Source organism: Rhagoletis zephyria, unplaced genomic scaffold (genome assembly GCF_001687245.7).
Source record: "Rhagoletis zephyria isolate East Lansing unplaced genomic scaffold, Rhagoletis_zephyria_1.1 Rzeph_scaffold_01243, whole genome shotgun sequence".
Lineage (NCBI taxonomy): Eukaryota > Metazoa > Arthropoda > Insecta > Diptera > Tephritidae > Rhagoletis > Rhagoletis zephyria.
This window is the reverse complement of record NW_016158327.1, coordinates 76,079-97,626: the sequence shown is the minus strand read 5'-3', so window position 1 is coordinate 97,626 and position 21,548 is coordinate 76,079. Positions and strand designations below refer to the sequence as shown.

At 48.2% G+C, this 21,548-nt stretch overlaps 1 protein-coding gene across 1 annotated transcript in view; it reads left to right on the top strand.

Moving 5' to 3' along the window:
- LOC108363320 (ATP synthase subunit beta, mitochondrial-like) overlaps positions 1-21,548 on the top strand; it is an 83,645-nt gene that overhangs the window by 29,080 nt on the left and 33,017 nt on the right. Inside the window, exons 2-3 of the mRNA XM_017616661.1 lie at positions 14,301-14,356; positions 14,432-14,690. Of these exons, the coding sequence (XP_017472150.1) occupies positions 14,301-14,356; positions 14,432-14,690 (315 nt within the window). The remainder of the gene's footprint in view (positions 1-14,300; positions 14,357-14,431; positions 14,691-21,548) is intronic.

Here is a 21,548-nt window from a genome sequence, read left to right as displayed (position 1 = left end):
TCTCCTTTAAATGTTTGCGGGTACAGCACTGTACATTTTCATTTTCTTTTCCTCTTGCTTGTTCGCTTTGGTTAACTACAGCTAACTGAGCTTCTTGCGACTGCTCGCTTTCTGTAAAATTCTCACACTCCATGCCACCTTCTGTTTCTAGATTTTTCCCGCCTTTTCTAGCTCTTTCTACATTTTTCCCGCCATTTTCATCATTTTCTAAATTTTTCCCGCCATTTTCAGGACACAAATAATTTTTCGTGCTACTTTTAGGTTTAATTTGTGTATGCCCTCCACCGCTGGTGAGCTCATAAAAATTAGTTACATCTTTGTTATTTAAAGTTTATGGTTTTTTTAGCACACTCCCTTCAAATGCAGAAGACTCTTCCTCAGACGTCGCCGACCACGAAGTCGACGACTCCATCATGGCGCTTCTTTCCTTGCTCGCCTTAAGTGGCAGCTTTCTTTTTGTTAACCGGCACTATGGAATATTTTACTTAGTACTACACAGGAAAATGAAGAAAAAAAAATGAAACCACTATCTAGCAAAGACTCACCTGACCTCCAGTTTGTTGTAACCAATTTATGTTTTAATTAACGCGACGCAAAAATGAATTAATTAAGTTAAAGTGCTTGTGGCGAGTGAGCAAATAAAACACGTATTTTGAGCCGTAGCACGTACAAATGCTTTATATTCGACAACTTTAATGCTTTGATAAGTTTGTGCTAAAAACTAAGGTTTTGCATGCTAGGAATCCATTTTTTAATACATTTCAATATGAATACTTACACTTGTGCTCCTTGTGGATGGATGTTCACTCCGACAGAAAGAGCGCTCATGTCAGCGGCTGAGAGACATACATCCACAAGGTTGCAATTTATGGTACAAGTTTATTAAACTAGAAACTTACGGCTGCACAGACTTATTGCGCGCTAACATTCCCCCCTCCGTGAACTCCATGCTCCGCCGTGGAGTTCACTGATTTCAGATCTAGGCGCGCAAGTTTCACCACGGGGATAGTCACTAAACCACTGGACGTCTTCACTACTGCACTTCTGATTTGCCCATGTTGTTGTTGTTGTAGCGGCTACAACAACCCCGCCCAGGACGGTTGGTATCTCAGTCGTTGTCGTCAAGTTCCACTAACGGCAACCCTAGGAAGCGTGCAGCTTCTGTGGGGTTTGTCCACAGGGACAAGGCCGTTAGGGTTGTCGGGTTTTCCGGGCATGCGAAGAGATGTTTCGAGTCATGTGGGGTCTCTCCGCATGCCGGACACTCATTCGGCACATCCTCATTCAACCTACTCAAGTAGGAGTTCAACCTGCTGCAGTAGCCGGAGCGAAGTTGTGCGAGTGTTGTGCGTGTCTTCCGAGGCAGATGAAGCTCCGTCTCGTCTATGTCCGGGGGTGGTATGCCTAGAACGGCATTCACAGGTCTAGAGTCTACATAACTCGAGACTGAGTCCCTGTGAATGCCGTTCAGGGCCTGTCTGTAAGCTGTCGGGTCCAGAGGTTGCTTAATGAACCTCTGGACTTCGTCCGTCAGTTCATATAGATGCCTCCTGACGTGCCTAGGCGAGGGCTCCTCTGCAAGCAGCTGTCTGCTTGGGTGGCCACTTCTGTGGCTCCCGATCAGGAACTGCTTGCAGGGCATTATATTATGCTCCTTTACAGGGAGGTGGTGTTCAGGCGACATCAAGAGGCATCCTATCGCTGTCCTGAGTGCGGTGTTCTGTACAGTCTGTAGCTTCGTCCACTGCGTCCTTTGAGCAGTGGGACCACTCTCCCCACCTTCCAGATGTCTGGGATGATGAGAGTGGCCATTGACAACTTGAGGACCTCCGTTAGGTACGCTACCCCCGCAGGACCCAAATTTTTCAGCATTAGCATGCATATTCCGCCGGGACCCATGGCTTTGGAGGCTTTCGCCTTCCCGATGGCCACCTGAACTTCACCGCAAGTGAAAGCAAGGGGGGCACAAGTTGTTGGCAGTTTGTGCAGCCTTCTGGTCACTCGACGCTTGGCTTTGTCCACCGGAGGATGCAGTATGAACTGCAGGCTAAAATAGCTCGCGCATCGCTCCGGGTCCGACGAGGCATGGTCGCCGAAGGAAATTTCGACTCTGTCGTCGTGCTTCGTCGGATTAGACAATGACCTCACGGTTGACCAAAGCTTGCTCACACCAGAGGTGAAATTACAAGTCTTCAGATGCTCCTCCCACTTCTTCCGCTTATGTACGTTTACAAGTTGCCGAATCTCCGCGTTGAGATCCCTGATACGGGGATCTCCGGGATCGGCCTGACGACGGCTATCACGCTCATCGGCTAGAACAGCCGCTTCGGCAGGGAAGTTTGGACGTGGGTCCGATATACATCCTGCCGGTATGAAGCGAGCTGCAGCAGCAGTGATAGCCCTGCGGAACTTACGTTCACCGAGATGGACGTCGGTTGGTGTGGGGAGCGCTGCGAAGGTGTTTTCGGTAAACTCCGCGTAACCTTTCCAATCAGCTTTAGAAAAGTTGATATAGGTGGTTCGGGAGGCAAAGTCGGTTGGCTTATCTATCGAGATGACTATTGGTAGATGGTCTGATGCTAGAGTCAGCATAGGTCGCCACGTTATGCTGTTTATCAGACCAGCGCTGACTATTGTGATGTCTGGCGAGCTACTACAGTTACCCATAATCCTGGTGGGTGCGTCGTCGTTCATTGTGCAGAATGTCGAATCGTCTATCTGCTCAGCCAGCAGGTGACAGGGGGTATGTATATGTTAAATATTTCGAGCTCGACATCGTTTGACCGGATAGCGATGCCCTGACATTCTAGGGTGGTGTCCCTGCGGTCGATGTGTGCTTCGATAAGACGATACTGCACGGTGTGGTGCGTGATGAACGCTAAGCCACCACCATTATCTCGCTCGCGTTCTCGACGGTGCACGTTGCACCACGGCGCAATTCAACAAAGTTGAATTGCTGTGCAACTTCGTCTCTTGGACCGCAGCTATTAATATACCATGCCGACACATGAAGACGGTTATCTCCTCAATCTTGCTCTGTAGCCCGTTGCAGTTAAATTGAAGGAGCTTCATGTGGTTCGGGAGACGTGTCGTGATGTGGGGTGTAAGTGAAGTGTATGTTCTTGCCGCCGTTGGCTGTGTGTGCTGCTGAGGTGATTGCCGCCCTGTGGTGGTGGTGGGGGGCGTCGCAATTGGGGTCTGCGTCCGAGCAGCGTAACATGAGCCCTCGAAGTTCCCCGTCCAATCTCGCGTGGTACGCAGACCTGAGCATGCCCTAAAGTGGCACCAGCCAAGGCAGGTGTTGCACTTGACTGATGTCACATTACGGAATATCCTGGTCTGACATACCGTGCAGATTGTAGGGGGAACCAGGAGTTGTTGGCGGCGGCGTGTGGGTGGTGGTGCGGTTGTGTGTGTTATGTGGTCTGTAGTGGCTGTGGTACGGTCTGTGGTGTTATTATGTTGTTGTGTTGTGGTTACTGTGTGTGGCTGCTGTGTGAGTGTGTGGGGCTGCTCGGGCGGACTGTGGTTAGCCGTGGAGGCTGCTCTGTTTGAGCAACAGGGGGCCACGTACGACGTGGTCCACTGTCTATGTGTCCGTAGTCCCGAGCAGACTCTGAGGTGACTCCACCCCTCGCAGGCATTACACTTGACTGAGGTGGAGTTGTGGTGTAATCGTCTCCGGCATACACAGCAGGTGTAAGTTTCTGGCCCAGGGTTTGACTCGATGCCAGCCCTGAGTAGGAGAATACGTAGTGAATGTAGCCCTATGGACGGACAACTTCTAAAATACTTCCCCGACCTAAACGGGGTTAGATCGCCGAAACAAAAGCCCTTGGTCGGGTGAAACCCGAGTCATTCCGGTATGTAGAACCGGCTGTCGTGGGATGGGCTCATTTGCCCATCGCTACCGCGTATGACATCCAGCACTCTTCCTTTTGTCCACGTATCCCGTTTCGCATTTTCATCAACAATGATGACGACGTCGTCTGGAGCAATGGGTGCTTGTGGATTTTCAAACCATTTCGCGCGTCTGGTTAGGCCCGGTAGGTACTCGCGTATCCATCGTCTCCAAAATCGATCAGCTAAGTCGCCAGCGGCACGGAAGTTCTCGCTCAACGTAGGCATACCCGCATCGAAGTCATCTTTTTCGCGTATGCCGCTTGAATTGCCTAGGAGAAAGTGGTTTGGCGTTAAAGCTTCACACTCATACGAATCCAGCGGAATGTAAGTAAGGGGTCGCATATTTATGATATTTTCGACGTCGGCTAGCGCCGCTCTCAGCACCTCTTCGCGTAAAAAACTCTTTGGTAATCAGTACAGCCTTCACCGTTCGGATCATGCGCTCCCACGCGCCGCCCATGTGGGGTGCGGCTGGTGGTATAAAGGCTCACCGATTTCAGGTTGTTTTCTCACCAGCGCGTCACATGACAGCCTTTCGATCTCATCGGCCAATATGCGACTAGCACCTCGGAAATTTGTGCCGTTGTCCGAGTTGATTTGCCGGGGAACTCCCCGTCTGGATATGAACATTTTAAATACCGGGAGAAATGAGTCGGTCGAGAGTGAGGGCGAAATCTCAATATGTACCGCTCGTATGGTCATGCAGGTAAACACGACTCCCCAACGCTTTTCATGCCGTCGTCCAACCACCACGTCAAAGGGTACAAAGTAGTCGACGCCCGTGAATGCGAATGGGTGAGTGAATGCTGCTAGACGCTCCGCTGGTAGCCTGCCAATTTCCGGCGGGTTTGGAGTAGCTCGTCGATTACGACATTGTTGGCAGGCCTTGGCGACTGCTCCTACCAATGCTCGTAGACCATGCACGCAGAATCGCTGTCTCATCTCATTCACAACTATCTCATTATGATGGTGATGGAACCTTCTGTGGTAGAAATCCGTGATCAGATGAGTAACGATGTGATTTCTTGCGAGTATTATCGGTTGTTTCAGATCCGCTGCCACTCCCCTTGCTTCATCGATCAGACCCTTGACGCGTAGCAGCCCATATTCGTCTATAAATGGAGAACACTTGTAGATTAAGCTTTTACGACTTACCGCACCCGTTTTCAGTTGCTCAAATTCATCGCCGTAACATTCTTGCTGACACTTGCGAAAGAGCAGAATTTCGGCGCTTGTACAGGTTCTGTCGTGGAGGAGCGTGTGAGTGATGGGGTTTTTCACGGCAGCCCTCATCGTTAAGCGAAGAAAACGCAGAACACACATCTGCGCAGCGCGTAGTTTTTCCCATTTACTGAATCTTTTGGGGTCTGGTGACGCATCCTCACTAGTAGTACTATTGGCCGTCATATGCTGTATCGTTTCTGTTGTAGGTTGTGGCTGTTCGAATTCGGAGACCGGCCATGAAGTCTTCGGTAGTCTCAAGAATTCCGGACCTGTGAGCCATCTGCTAGCGGTGCCAAACTGGAATTTTGGGTTCCATTTAGTACCGTCGTTCACGTTGTCTTTCGTCGGCACCCATCGCCACTCACTAATTAGTGAATCCTGGAGTATCTCACCAATCCGAACGGCCACGAACTGGTTGAACTTTCTCGCGTCTGATCCTATCCAAAATAGGACGTCTTTTGAGTCAGACCAGAAACTCCGACAGTTTATGGGTATAGAGAGCACCTCCTGAATGAGCTTAGCTAGGCGGAGCCCCAAAATGGCTGCCATCAGCTCAAGCATTGGTACTGAAATCGGCTTTAACGGGGGATCTCGGGTTTTCGATGCCACGAGACTGCAGTGAATCTTTCCGGCTGTGGTTGATCGCAGTTATGCTACTGCTGCATACGCTGATATGCTCGCGTCAACAAAAACGTGAAGCTCATTGTCGTCGCTGCGGTTCGCCCAGAGATAACAACGTGGGATTCGGAATTTGTCGATGTGACTTAGCTTTCGCACCCACTGCCATCATTCTGAGCGTTCCTGGTCGTGTACGATTTCGTCCCAAGTTACACCTGATCGCCATACATCCTGCAAAATCATCTTAGCCTTAACAACGAAGAAGCCGACTAGACCCAGAGGGTCGAAAATATACATCAAAATTCGAAGAATCTGCCGTTTTGTTGGTTGGTTGGACTCGTCGAAAACCTGCGGCTTGAATTTGTGGACGAATGTGATCTCGTCGCTGCTTGACAGCCACCACATACTGAGAACCTTTTGGAACTCCTCCCCTGGTTCTGGAATGCACTTGTCTATGGGCTCGGACTCACTTGTGAGCGCTTGTACCACTCGCTTGGAGTTCGACATCCAGTGCCGCATCTCAAACCCGCCTTCTCCATGAATATAGCGGACATCGGTAGCGAGGTTAATCATTTCGTCTTCATCGTCAATGCTATGCAGCCAGTCGTCCACAAATGTGTTTTGGACGATTGCTGCCCCCGCGCGGGGCCTCCTTCTCAAAACGTAGGGTGTTCTTGTCTTTTATGTAGTTTTCCAAACACGGAGAACATGATGCGCCAAACGTCATCACGGTCATGGCGAACAAATCAGGTCGTCGGTTGCTGTCGCCGTCTCGCCAAAGGAACTGTTGCGCCACCTGGTCCTCTTTAACTACTCGAATCTGGTGGAACATTTCGCGGATGTCCCCGCATATAGCCACTGGTCGTTCGCGAAAACGCATTAGAATACCTACCAGCAGTTGTAAGAGGTCAGGGCCTTTGAGCAGTACATCGTTTAAGCTGGTATCATGCGCCTTGGCCGCTGCATCCCATACAAGCCTTTTTTTGTTTTTGTTGATGTTCGTGACTGCGAAAAAAGGAATACACCACGACTTGCCCCCCGTAGATATCTCGTCGTCAGCTAATCTCCTTACATAGCCCTTTTCGATGTAGTCCTTAATTTTCTCGACGAGGAATTCCTTCAGCTTGGTGGTCTTTTCCATCTTCCTCTCCAGACATTGGAGGCGCTTGCATGCCATTGGGTATGAATCGGGCAGATCAACTTGGTCGTACTTCCATAGCAGCCCGGTTTCCCATTTCTTATCGCTAGCGACGTATTTAACTGTTTTCTCCATTAGACTGCGTGCGCGCTCATCTGCCCTCGACCTAAGGTGTTGGACGGTAGAGCTGCCCACTGCCTCGACAGAAAAATACGCCCTCATCAAGCTATCTAGTTGACTGTCTTTGTTGCAGTTACAGACGTGCAGTAAACTTTCCCCCAATGGCAGGTTCGACTTGTCGTGACCGTAAACTGACCAACCTATTTTACAACGCGCAGCTATAAGCTCATCGCCCTCAACCTGATGTACCTCCAGTGAAACACAAAGCTTAGTGTTGTCTAAGCCGATCAATAAACGCGCTCTGCACTTAGAATACGGTAGAATAGGCAGAGAATAGGCAGAGATTTCAGATGATCGCGTTCGCTCAACGTATCGACATTTAGTGATTGCTGCGGTAATTCGAGGTCAGTGAAGGTACGCACGTTATGCAAACGATAACGCGGAACATTTTCCCCTCTGGCAGATATTTCGAGACCTACGAATTTTGAGCTCGCCTCGTGCTGTGTGATGTCGCCGGTCTATCTCAGACATAGCTCTTCGCTGGGCCCGTCAAGTCCCAACTCCTCAGCTAGGCCACTGTCCATCAGTGTGCACGATGCCCCTTCGTCGGAGCTTCATCTGCCTCGGGAGACACGCACTACACTCGCACAACTTCGCTCCGGCTACTGCAGCAGGTTAAACTCCTACTTGAGTAGGTTGAATGAGGATGTGCCGAACGAATGTCCGGCATGCGGAGAGACCCCACATGACTCGAAACATCTCTTCGCATGCCCGGAAAACCCGACATCCCTAACGGCCTTGTCCCTCTGGGCAAACCCCGCAGAAGCTGCACGCTTCCTAGGGTTGCCGTTAGTGGAACTTGACGACAACGACTGAGATACCAACCGATCTGGGCGGGGTTGTTGTAGCCGCTACAACAACAACAACAACATGCCCCTTCGTCAGTCAGCGCAAATGTACTGATAGTCGTTTTGGGGCCATATAGGATTACCGGAAAGTAGCGAAAAACTGCCCCTTTAAACTTGAGTTGGTGGAATAGGACTGTAGAACCGTCCTAACCTTTAATATCGGCTTTGGTCACTTTACCATAGTGATTGGTTGCACCAGTGTTGCCATGTAGTAGTGCGTTGTGCGCCATTCGACAACCGTCAACACCGCATGCTTGCTTGGAGGTGCAGCGTCGAACCATGTGAGTTCTGAAGCAGCGAATGCACAGCTTTTTTTCCTTGATTAGCTGCCAGCGTTCGTTTCGGCTCTTTGCTTTGAAGTCGGGCAGTCAGAGAGGTTGTGGTCCTTTTCGCACTGGTGACAAGCGGGGGGTGTCTGCGTTTTCTCCTTAGGCGATTTACTTGAGGCGCGCTCCTTAGAAATCTCATCGTGCACAAAACCCTTTCCTTGNCTTTGCTTTGAAGTCCGGGCAGTCAGAGAGGTTGTGGTCCTTTTCGCACTGGTGACAAGCAGGGGGTGTCTGCGTTTTCTCCTTAGGCGATTTAGTTGAGGCGCGCTCCTTAGAAATCTCGTCGTGCACAAAAACCCTTTCCTTAGTGCTCTTTCGTCCCGCCTTTTCTTCTCCAGTAGTACTGGCTGTAGGGTTAAGTGGTGTTACTTGACTAGCACACGATGCTAAACCAAATAACCAGTCGTCGAAGGTCACTATATCGACACGAACCGTAGCAATTTGTTCAGCAGCTCATTGATAAGCATAGGGTCGTTCAGGTAGTCGCTAAGACCCATTGCTTGCATCGTTGCTCTATAGTTGTGAACTGCCAACGCGAGCGCGATTAGCGTATCTAGCCGATCGGTCCTCACTGCTGGCATCTGCCTTAGTTTACGCTGTAGTATGTCGTGGATCACGTCTGGTCGTCCGAAAAGCATGCGCAGTGTCTCGATAGCTAAGTGAACCGTAGAGGGCATCATTAGCTTTCCTCGCACGGCTTCAAGGGCCGCACCTCGTAGTGATTTTTGGAGCCTAATCAGATTCTCTTGTTCAGAGAATCCACAACGTTCAGTCGATTGCTCATAATTCGTTATGAACAGCGGCCACTCTTCTGGCTTCCCGGACAAGAGTGGCAAGTCTTCACTTATTACCTGTCTTGCCGCCACGTGTGTTTGGGATAGACTTACGTCCAAACTACGCTGAGACTGCGTATATATGTAGCCCTCTCCACGAGCTGTCGGTAACGGGCGCAAGACCTCCATGTGGTTGCCCGGAACAATCATGTGCAGGGGAGAAGGGTTGGTATGGTGCGGCAGCACTGTACGCTCTCGTGTAATCAGCGCCTGTGTAGGCCAGGGACGGAATGTGTGTAGGTTGCGAAGCTTGTAACACGTTGCTTCCATAGGTAGGCGTGTAGACGGCACTCATCGGTCCATGTCGTAGGCCACGTGGTTTTGCGGCATAGCCATACAAGCATAGCTTGGCTGTGGGTTCATGGTAATGCCCAGGCTTCCGGGTATAGTGGGCACCGGCTTGTATGGCATTTGACACAAGCCGTTCACGGAACATTGTTTGGGGGCGTTCGACATGGTCGCGGTGGTAGCAGTCGATAAAAACAAGGGCGAGGGCTCTCCCTGCGTTGCGGCTGAATATTGCATATTGAAATTTGAGATTTGCTCGACGGGTAGTGTTCCTGCTGTAAAAGGCGTTTGCACATTGCTAGCATGTGCAGGCGGGAGTACACTTTCCTCTATAACGGCACCATCGAGATTCTGCAAGTCGGGCATATTGTGTTAGTAAATGGCCGTCGCATATAAATGTCGGCAAAGTATTTTAGATTGTTGGCGACTGAGCAAATAAAACACGTATTTTGAGCCGTAGCACGTACAAATGCATTATATTCGACAGTTATAATGCTTTCATACGTTTGTGCTAAAATCTAAGGTTTTGCATGTTAGGAATCCATTTTTTAATACATTTCAATATGAATACTCAACTTGTGCTCCTTGTGGATCGAGGTTCACTCCGCCAACGAAATAAAAGGAAAGACAAATTTAGCGCTAACAACTTGACAGAAAGAGCGCTCATGTCAGGGGCTGAGAGACATACATCCACAAGGTTGCAATTTATGGTACAAGTTTATTAAACTAGAAACTTTAGGCTGCACAGACTTATTGCGCGCTAACAGTGCTATTAATATGCACACACAAGGCGGGTACAGTACACTTTCAGAGATTTTACTACGCGCCGAACAACCTTCGCTCTCTGATGCCAAAATCCGAATGTCGATGTCATTCAATAGAGAATCTAATTCTATTTAATTTGATATACATATGCTATATATACCTTTTATAGTTTTAACAAAAATCGAATTAATGTTGGGAAAAAGTATACAGTGCCTTGGCTGGTGCCACTTTAGGGCATGTTCAGGCCTGCGCACCACGCGAGATTGGACGAGGAACTTCGAGGGCCCGTGTTGCGCAGCACGGTCGCAAACTTCAACCACGACGCCACCCACCACCACCACACCAGCGCACACAGCCAATGGCGTCACGGCCACACACATCACTCACACCCCGCATTACCACACGTCTCCCGAACCACATGAAGCTCCTTCAATTTAACTGCAACTGCTTCAGAGCAAGATCGAGGAGATAACCGTCTTTATGGGAAGGCATGGTATACTGATAGCTGCGGTCCAAGAGGAGAAGCTGCACAGCAATTCAACATTGTTGAATTGTGCCGGGTACAACGTGCACCGTCGAGATCGCGAGCGAGATAATGGTGGTGGCGTAGCGTTCATCACGCACCACACCGTGCAGTATCGTCTTATCGAAGCAGACATCGACCGCAGGGATACCACCCTAGAATGTCAGGGCATTGCTATCCTGTCAGGCGATGTTGAGCTCGAAATATTCAACGTTTACATACCCCCTGTCACCTGCTGCCCGGCAGGATATCACCCTGAAATAGGTGCGCTACTCAGAGGTGAAAACCGTATGGTAGTTGGTGACTTTAACGCGCACCACGATCTCTGGCACTCAAGCCTGTCAAACGATCGTAGGCGAACCGATTTGGCTGAGCAGATAGACGATTCGACATTCTGCACAATAAACGACGACGCACCCACCAGGATTATGGGCAGCTGCTGCAGCTCGCCAGACATAACAATAGTCAGCGCTGGTCTGATAAACAGCATATCATGGCGACCTAAGCTGACTTTGGCATCAGACCATCCGCCCATAGTCATCTCGATCGATAAACCAACTGACTTTGCTTCCGCTTAGCACCGAACATATATCAATTTCTCCAAAGCTGATTGGAAAGGCTTCGCGGAATTTATGAAAACACCTTCGCTGCTCTCCCCACACCAACCAACGTGCACCTTGGTGAACGTAAGCTCCGCAGCGCTGTCACTGCCGCTGCAGCCCACTTCGTACCGGCAGGATGCATCACTGACCCACGTCCCAATTTCCCTGCCGAAGCGGCTGTCCTAGCCGATGAGCGTGACAGCCTCGCTAGGCCGATCCCGGTGATCCCCGTGTCAGGGATCTCAACGCGGAGATTCGGCAACTAGTGAACGTTAATAAGCGGGAGAAGTGGGAAAAACATCTGAAGACCTGCAACTTCACCTCTGGTGTGAGTAAGCTTTGGTCAACCGTGAGGTCACTGTCCAATCTGACGAAGCACGACGACAGAGTCTAAATTTCTTTCGGCGACCATGCCTCGACGGACCCGGAGCGATGCGCGAGCTACTTTAGCCGGCAGTTCATACTGCATCCGCCGGTGGACAAAACCAAGCGTCGAGTGACCAGAAGGCTGCACAAACTGCCAACAAATTGTGCCCCCGCTGCTTTCACTTGCGGTGAAGTTCAGGTGGCCATCGGGAAGGCGCAAGCCTCCACAGCCATGGGTCCCGACGGAGTATGCATGCTGATGCTGAAAAATTTGGGTCCTGCGGGAGTAGCGTACCTAACGGAGGTCCTCAATTTGTCTATGGCCACTCTCATCATCCCAGACATCTGGAAGGTGGGGAGAGTGGTCCCACTGCCCAAACCGGGGAAACCTGCCAACAAAGGAGATTCGTATCGACCGACAACGCTCCTTTCCCCGGTAGCGAAGACACTTGAGGCCCTGCTGCTCCCGTATTTCACGAACCACCTGACCCCAGCGAAGCATCAGCATGGTTTCCGTAAAGTGCACAGTACAACAACAGCACTTAACGCCATAAACACTCAGATAACTCGTGGCCTTAACCGTAACCGTCCCTGTGAGAGAACGATTCTAGTAGCGTTGGACCTGTCAAAGGCTTTTGACACTGTCAGCCATTCCACGCTAGGCTCAAACGGTGGTAGGCAAATTATCTGAGTGGTCGACACTCGTTGGTAATGTTTAGAGACAAATCCAGCAAACTTAGGAAAATCAAACAGGGGGTTCCACAGGGTGGTGTCCTATCCCCGTACTGCTTAACTTTTATATTTCAAAGCTTCCTCAACCACCTGAGGTAGTCTCGGTTGTCTCCTACGCCGACGATTGCTCGATCATGGCGACTGGGAATGGAATTGATGAACTGTGTTCGAAAGTAAACGGGTATCTCTCCGATCTTTCTCACTTCTTCACTGCAAAGTGTCTAGCCCTCTCCCCTACGAAATCCTCTGCGACCTTGTTCACCACCTGGACGAAGGATGTCAGGCTACCGCTGGGAATTCACGTCGATGACACACCAATTCCGACGGTGAATAACCCCAAAATACTCGGAGTAACATTCGACAGCCTGCTCTCCTTCTCTGCGCACGCAACCGCTATTGTCAATAAAGTACAGAGCCGCAACAAAGTCCTCAAGTCTCTAGCCGGCAGTACCTGGGGCAAAGACAAAGAAACGTTGCTGGCAACATACAAGGCAATAGGCCGGCCGGTTTTAAACTACGCAGCACCAGTGTGGTCGCCGGGGACTAGTAGGACGCAGTGGATGAAGCTACAGACAGCACAGAACACCGCACTCAGGACAGCGATAGGATGCCTCTTGATGTCGCCTGAACACCACCTGCACGGCGAGGCGCAAATGCTCCCGGTAAAGAAGCATAATATAATGCTCTGCAAGCAGTTCCTGATCGGGAGCCACAGATGCGGCCACCCAAACAGACAGCTGCTTGCAGAGAAGCCCTCGCCTAGACACGTCAGGAGGCATCTATATGAATTGACGGACGAAGTCCAGAGATTCATTAAGCAGCTTCTGGACCCGTCAGCATACCAACAGGCCCTGAACGGCATTCACAGGGACTCAGTCTCGAGTTATGTAGACTCTAGACCTATGAATGCCGTTCTAGGCACACAAACACCGGGCATTGACGCGACGGAGCTCCATATGCCTCGGGAGATATGAACAACAATAGCCCAACTTCGCTCTGGCTACTGCAGCAGGCTGAACTCTTACCTGAGTAGGCTAAATGCGGATGTGCCGAATGAATGTCCGGCATGCGGAGAGACCCCTCACGACTCGAAACATCTCTTCGCATGCCCGGAAAACCCCACAACCCTAACGGCGCTGTCCCTGTGGACCGACCCCATTTAGGCTGCACGCTTCTTCGGGCTGCCGTTAGTTGAATTCGACGACAATGACTGAGATACCAACCGATCTGGGCGGGGTTGTTGTAGCCGCTACAACAACAACATCACCTTTCTGGGTAGGCGGCCTTCGGCCGCACTTAGCGATTATAACCCTCACAATGTAGAATTCTCTTTCTGCAGAATTGTCTTTTGCAGAGAACACCTTTCTGCGTAGGCCGCAGTTATGGATTATAAAATGTATATGTATAAACCCTACAATAACAGTGATAGTCATTTGATTGATGATGTGATACTCCCTGGTGATGGTGATCTCAATCAAGTACTTTTTAAGGACAATATGAAAAACATGTGATCATCCGTCTTCCTCCAACTTATGGCCTTATTTAATGGTCTCTTTTTAACCAACGCAAAATTTGCAAATGTGTTAGTAAGATAATTGAGAATGTGTTAGTTTCCATCACACAATTCTTTTAGGGAAATATGTAACAAATTAAAGATAATTAAATTCTCTATCGAATGACATTAAAATTTTCTAAATCCATGAAGTGGTTTTCGAGAAATATTTATTTAAAAAATGCTTAATTTGAACTTTGACCTTTAACAATTGTTGTAGATGTGGTTTCCCGCCGCCCCCTCCCCAAAAAAAATACCGCTACGCTCACCTCAATGATCTCTATCGATCCCCATATGAATTTTTCGAATTTGACAGTTGTAGAATTGCTCTGCATTTATGCCAGGCGATTTCTTAAAAGTTATCTTCTACTAAAGGTACGTTTTCTTTTGATATTTCAGCTCGTGGAGCTGCTGTAAATGTAGCAAGCCAAGGTGCTGCTGGGGCTAATGGCAAGGTATGTGCATATTATATTCATACGCAGGCTTTATGTTTGCTTAAACAAATTATTTTTTGTTACGTAATGCATTAGATTGTTGCTGTCATAGGCGCTGTTGTTGACGTGCAGTTCGATGATGACTTGCCACCCATTTTAAACGCACTGGAGGTAGAAAATCGTGCTCCACGCCTTGTGTTGGAAGTAGCTCAGCATTTGGGCGAAAACACTGTGCGTACTATTGCTATGGATGGTACGGAAGGTTTGGTACGTGGACAAAAGGTTCTAGATACTGGCTACCCGATCCGTATCCCTGTTGGCGCTGAGACATTAGGACGTATTATAAACGTCATTGGTAAATAGAATAATATATCTTTATTATAAGAGTAAAATGAAGAAAATTAATAGAAAACTCATTACATACATACACATATACACTGGCGGTCAAAACTGGATTCAGGCTGTTTTTTAATATATGCAATGGTTTGGTACCGTTTACATATTTGCCAATGATTTCGGGGCATTGTGTTCAAATGAATGACCCGATCCTTTTGAAGACAAGGGTCTAATTTTTATTTTAAAATAAAATTTTATAATTTCTGTGCACGAATTTTTTAATAAATTCAGTGTGAATAATGCATTTTTTTTTGTAAATATCAGTATTAAGCGTGCATTAATTACTCTTAAAACTGGTGTCACGAATTTTTCAAATTGAAATTTGGTAATTGTCTAGTTTAGGCGGCAACTGCAAAAAAAAGACCAAAAATATCGGAAAGGGTACCAATCGACGCGTTTTGGTCTCTGTATCATGAATCCGGAAGGTTAATCTTAACCAATTAAAAGTTATAAACAAAAAACATTTGAGGGATTCACAACGGTGTCGTAAGTGTCATGTTGGTTTATGTCGTAAACTTTAAAAGCTTAAAAAATGTTTAGAGAGCTTGAAACCTCAACCAACTATTTTTTAGCACTGTGAAAATGCTAATATGACTTGGATGGTACTTTGCGAACCCCCATAATATATTTTTTTAGGCGTTTACAGTTTAGGACATACAACAAAATGACACTTCAGTGAAAATCTTTCCAAGTGAGCCACCCAAAATTGGACGGTCAAGATTTTTTCGCACAAATCACTTTATTCGGTTTACAACCAGGGAAAATTTTAAAATGGTAACCCCGGAGTACGGGATTAAGGAAAATAGGGGGGCGTAGAGGGGGTGCTAATAGTTTTCTATGTAAAGTTCCAAAGCGCGGAACCTTACAGTTTTTAAGTCATTTCTTGTTAAAATTTGTAAATTTAACAAACTTTTATGGCACTATTTCACTAATTTTACACGTTATTTACACTCAACATATGTACAGTTAGAGTGTTCACGACCAAAAAAATAAATACTTTTAGGATATTACAGCTTTTTTATGAAAAACTCATTGTTAAATTATTATGAGAGTACGTGCAGAATATTTGCAAAAGACAGCAGTACTGTTTGCCACATCTAAAAACCAACCTTTTAAACTTTATACAGACAACTATTAGGCCCCCCTCTACCTCCCATATTTTCCTTTAATCCGTACTCCGGGGTTACCCTACAACCACAAAAAAATATAATTTGAGCAATTTCGCAAAATTCTAAGTTTTACAAGAGTTACTGTTATTAACTTTTTTTGATGAGCTCAGTAATTATTTATTATCCACTGATTCATAGCATGTATCTTGCTGATTTTTTTCATGAAAGTTAATAGACACGCTTTAGCCTGATTGTTTCAATTTTTCAAATAATCATTATTTTGTACAAAATTTTAAATTTTTATAAATATTTTGCATAAACAAATGGAAATATTTATTACTTCTCGATCAGATTTTTTAACCGTTTACATTGAATATCAATCCTTATTCTATAATACAGTGCTGCGAATATAAACTCATAACATTTTTATTGATGTTTTTATGCATAACCAAACTTTTTTAAAAATCACTGAAAGGCTAGTAAGTTATATCAAGATAACTTTTACACTCACAAGTAATTCACTTCAAATTAGAATTTACTGTTACTTTAAACCAAAAACGGCAAATTTGAGCTTTATTTATGAGAATAATTATAAACTCGTCAAATAAATTTTGCTCAGATAACTGTTCCAAGTTTACTTTTTCGAGTTGTTTGGCCGTTTATCCATTTGAGCATTTTAGTCACGACAGTTAGAAAGCAGACGCGTTAGTTCGTTTTAAAAGCATCGCAGTATTGCACGTCACAAGAAGAACCTCAATATGCCACGTGGAAATAATTAAATGAAATTAAAAAACAAAGAATAATTGACTTAAGAAATTGTGGGAAAACACAGAGAGAGATCGCTAGTGAAATAAACAGATCGCAATGTGTTGTGAAAAACTTTTTGAGGTTAGGTCGTGAATATTATGGGAAGGTTAAGCGGACAGGACGACCGAACGGTTCTACGTACCGGAATGACTCGGGTTTTACCCGACCAAGGGCTGTTGTTTCGGCGATCTAACCCCGTTTAGGTCGGCAAAGTATCTCAGAAGTTGTTCGTCCATAGGGCTACATTCGCTACGTTTTCTCCTACTCAGGGCTGCCATCGAGTCAAACCCAGGGCCAGAAACCTACACCTGCTGTGTATGCCAGAGACGACTACACCACAACTCCACCTCTGTCAAGTGCAATGCTTGCGAGGGGTGGAGTCACCTCAGAGTCTTCTCAGGACTACGGACACATCGGCAGTGGACCACGTCTTTTGTGGCCCCCTGTTGCTCTAACAGAGCAGCCTCCACAGCTAACCCCAGTCCACCTGAGCAGTCCCACACAAACACCACAGCATAACAACATAACACAATAGACCACGCCACAACGGCTACAGACCACAGAACACACACAACCACACCACCACCCACACGCCGCCGCCAACAACTCCTGTTTCCTCCTACAATCTGCACGGTATGTCAGACCAGGATATTCCGTAATGTGACATCAGTCAAGTGCAACACCTGCCTTGGCTGGTGCCACTTTAGGGCATGCTCAGGTCTGCGTACCACGCGAGATTGGACGGGGAACTTCGAGGGCCCGTGTTGCGCTGCTCGGTCGCTGACTTCAATTGCGACGCCCCCCACTACCACCACAGGGAGGCAATCACCTCAGCAGCACACACAGCCAACGGCGGCAAGAACATACACCTCACTCACACCCCACATCACGACACGTCTCCCGAACCACATGAAGCTCCTTCAATTCAACTGTAACGGGCTACAGAGCAAGATTGAGGAGATAACCGTCTTCATGTGTCGGCATGGTATATTAATAGCTGCGGTCCAAGAGACGAAGTTGCACAGCAATTCAACTTTGTTGAATTGCGCCGGGTACAACGTGCACCGTCGAGATCGCGAGCGAGATAATGGTGGTGGCTTAGCGTTCATCACGCACCACACCGTGCAGTATCGTCTTATCGAAGCAGACATCGACCGCAGGGATACCACCCTAGAATGTCAGGGCATCGCTATCCGGTCAGGCGATGTCGAGCTCGAAATATTTAACATATACATACCCCCTGTCACCTGCTGCCCGGCAGGATATCACCCTGATATAGGTGCGCTCCTCAGAGGTGAAAACCGTATGGTAGTAGGTGACTTTAATGCGCACCACGATCTTTGGCACTCAAGCCTGTCAAACGATCGTAGGGGAACAGACTTGGCTGAGCAGATAGACGATTCGACATTCTGCACAATGAACGACGACGCACCCACCAGGATTATGGGTAACTGCAGTAGCTCGCCAGACATCACAATAGTCAGCGCTGGTCTGATAAACAGCATAACGTGGCGACCTATGCTGACTCTAGCATCAGACCATCTACCCATAGTCATCTCGATTGATAAACCAACCGACTTTGCCTCCGCCAAACACCGGACCTATATCAACTTTTCTAAAGCTGATTGGAAAGGTTACGCGGAGTTTACCGAAAACACCTTCGCAGCGCTCCCCACACCAACCGACGTCCATCTCGGTGAACGTAAGTTCCGCAGGGCTATCACTGCTGCTGCAGCTCGCTTCATACCGGCAGGATGTATATCGGACCCACGTCCAAACTTCCCTGCCGAAGCGGCTGTTCTAGCCGATGAGCGTGATAGCCTTCGTCAGGCCGATCCCGGAGATCCCCGTATCAGGGATCTCAACGCGGAGATTCGGCAACTAGTAAACGTACATAAGCGGAAGAAGTGGGAGGAGCATCTGAAGACTTGCAACTTCACCTCTGGTGTGAGCAAGCTTTGGTCAACCGTGAGGTCATTGTCTAATCCGACGAAGCACGACGACAGAGTCGAAATTTCCTTCGGCGACCATGCTTCGTCGGACCCGGAGCGATGCGCGAGCTATTTTAGCCGGCAGTTCATACTGCATCCTCCGGTGGACAAAGCCAAGCGTCGAGTGACCAGAAGGCTGCACAAACTGCCAACAACCTGTGCCCCCCTTGCTTTCACTTGCGGTGAAGTTCAGGTGGCCATCGGGAAGGCGAAAGCCTCCAAAGCCATGGGTCCCGACGGAATATGCATGCTGATGCTGAAAAATTTGGGTCCTGCGGGGGTAGCGTACCTAACGGAGGTCCTCAATTTGTCTATGGCCACTCTCATCATCCCAGACATCTGGAAGGTGGGGAGAGTGGTCCCACTGCTCAAACCGGGGAAACCTGCCAACAAAGGAGATTCGTATCGTCCGATTACACTCCTTTCCCCGGTAGCGAAGACACTCGAGGCCTTGCTACTCCCGTACTTCACAAATCACCTGACCCCAGCGAAGCATCAGCATGGTTTCCGTAAAGTGCACAGTACAACAACAGCACTTAACGCCATAAACACTCAGATAACTCGTGGCCTTAACCGTAACCGTCCCTGTGAGAGAACGATTCTAGTAGCGTTGGACTTGTCAAAGGCGTTTGACACCGTCTGCCATTCCACGCTACTAGAAGATATAGAGGCCTCCTCTCTCCCACAGAGGCTCAAACGGTGGTCGGCAAATTATCTGAGTGGTCGACATTCGTCGGTAATGTTTAGAGACAAAACGAGTAAGCAGCGAAAAATAAAACAGGGGGTTCCTCAGGGTGGTGTCCTTTCCCCGCTACTGTTTAACTTTTACATTTCAAAGCTCCCTCAACCACCAGAGGGAGTCTCGATTGTCTCCTACGCCGACGATTGCTCGATCATGGCGACTGGGAATGGAATTGATGAACTGTGTTCGAAAGTAAACGGGTATCTCTCCGATCTTTCTCGCTTCTTCACTGCAAAGTGTCTAGCCCTCTCCCCTACGAAATCCTCTGCGACCCTTTTCACAACCTGGACGAAGGAGGTCAGGCTACCGCTAGGAATTCACGTCGATGACACACCAATTCCGACGGTGAATAATCCTAAAATTCTCGGAGTAACGTTCGACAGCCTGCTCTCCTTCTCTGCGCACGCAACCGCTATTGTCAATAAAGTACAGAGCCGCAACAAAGTCCTCAAGTCGCTAGCCCGCAGTACTTGGGGCAAAGACAAAGAAACGTTGCTGGTAACATACAAGGCAATAGGCCGGCCGGTTTTAAACTACGCAGCACCAGTGAGGTCGCCGGGGACTAGTAGGACGCAGTGGACGAAGCTACAGACGGTACAAAATACAGCACTTAGGACAGCGACTGGATGCCTCCTGGTGTCACCAGTGCACCACGTCCACGACGAGGCGAAAATGCTCCCTATTAGGAAGCACAACACGATGCTCTGCAAACAGATGTGGCCACCCAAATAGACAGCTGCTTGCAGAGGACCCCTCGCCGAGGCACCTCAGGAGGCATCTATATGAACTGACGGACGTAGTCCAGAGGTTCATTAAGCAACCTCTGGACCCGTCAGCTCACAGACAGGCCCTGAACGGCATTCACAGGGACGCAGTCTCGAGTTATGTAGACTCAAGACCGTGAATGCCGTTCTAGGCACACAAACACCGGACGTTGACGCGACGTAGCTCCATCTGCCTCGGGAGACCAGGACAACAATAGCCCAACTTCACTCTGGCTACTGCAGCAGTCTAAATTCCTACCTGAGTAGGTTAAATGCGGATGTGCCGAACGAATGTCCGGCATGAGGAGAGACCCCTCACGACTCGAAACATCTCTTCGCATGCCCGGAAAACCCCACAACCCTAACAGCGTCGTCCCTATGGACCGACCCCATAGAGGCTGCACTCTTCTTGGGGCTGANTCCTACCTGAGTAGGTTAAATGCGGATGTGCCGAACGAATGTCCGGCATGAGGAGAGACCCCTCACGAAACATCTCTTCGCATGCCCGGAAAACCCCACAACCCTAACAGCGTCGTCCCTATGGACCGACCCCATAGAGGCTGCACTCTTCTTGGGGCTGACGTTAGTGGAACTTGACGACAACGACTGAGATATTAGCCTATCTGGGCGGGGTTGTTGTAGCCGCTACACAACAACAACAACAACAACCGAAAAAATTCTCTCAGACTCAAAAACGAGCAGCTCTGAGAGAAATGTCAACTCCCGGAGCATCCTCATCAAAAGTTGTTAGCAGATTAAATTTGAATTGTCATCCTAGTACTCTGAGAAAGTGGGCGAGATCATCCGGGAATTTTAAATATGCAACAAATTAACCGCCAACATAACCAGACGTGTTTTTGTTTCGCTCCGTCTACTTTTCGTGTTTTCGGCAAAGTCGTGAAGATCAAAATTTTTGTAAGCAATAAACACATATTAACTATTAAATTGTGTGTGAATATCCTGAAATTCTTCTCATAATATTAAGTGCGCCGAGCATCAAAAATTGCATTTTGGTGCTTAAAATAAAAGAAAGAAACCAAATAATTAATTTTCCGCATGTTTGTTATGTCGGTCACTGCTCCCCCCGCACTAAAACGCCGGCTGAGCAAGGGCTCCCCTTCCGCAAAGGCAGTTAAGGTAGATGAGGGCACAGTTATTACTCTCACAGCGGTATACAACAAGCTGAAAAAGGTAGAGCAGAGGGTGCAGCATGTTATGTCTGCTGGTTGTTGGGGTAAGGTGTTGTGGCCAACAGGCATGCTCGCAAGCCCAGGCCAAGCTCGTCGGTGGGGGGGGGCGGTTATCTCCACAGCCCTTACCTACAGCACACATAAGCAAATTTACTCATGCCTGTGTTCGGGATATAAGTAGGATAGGTTTGGATGTAGAAATCGAGAAGAAAAG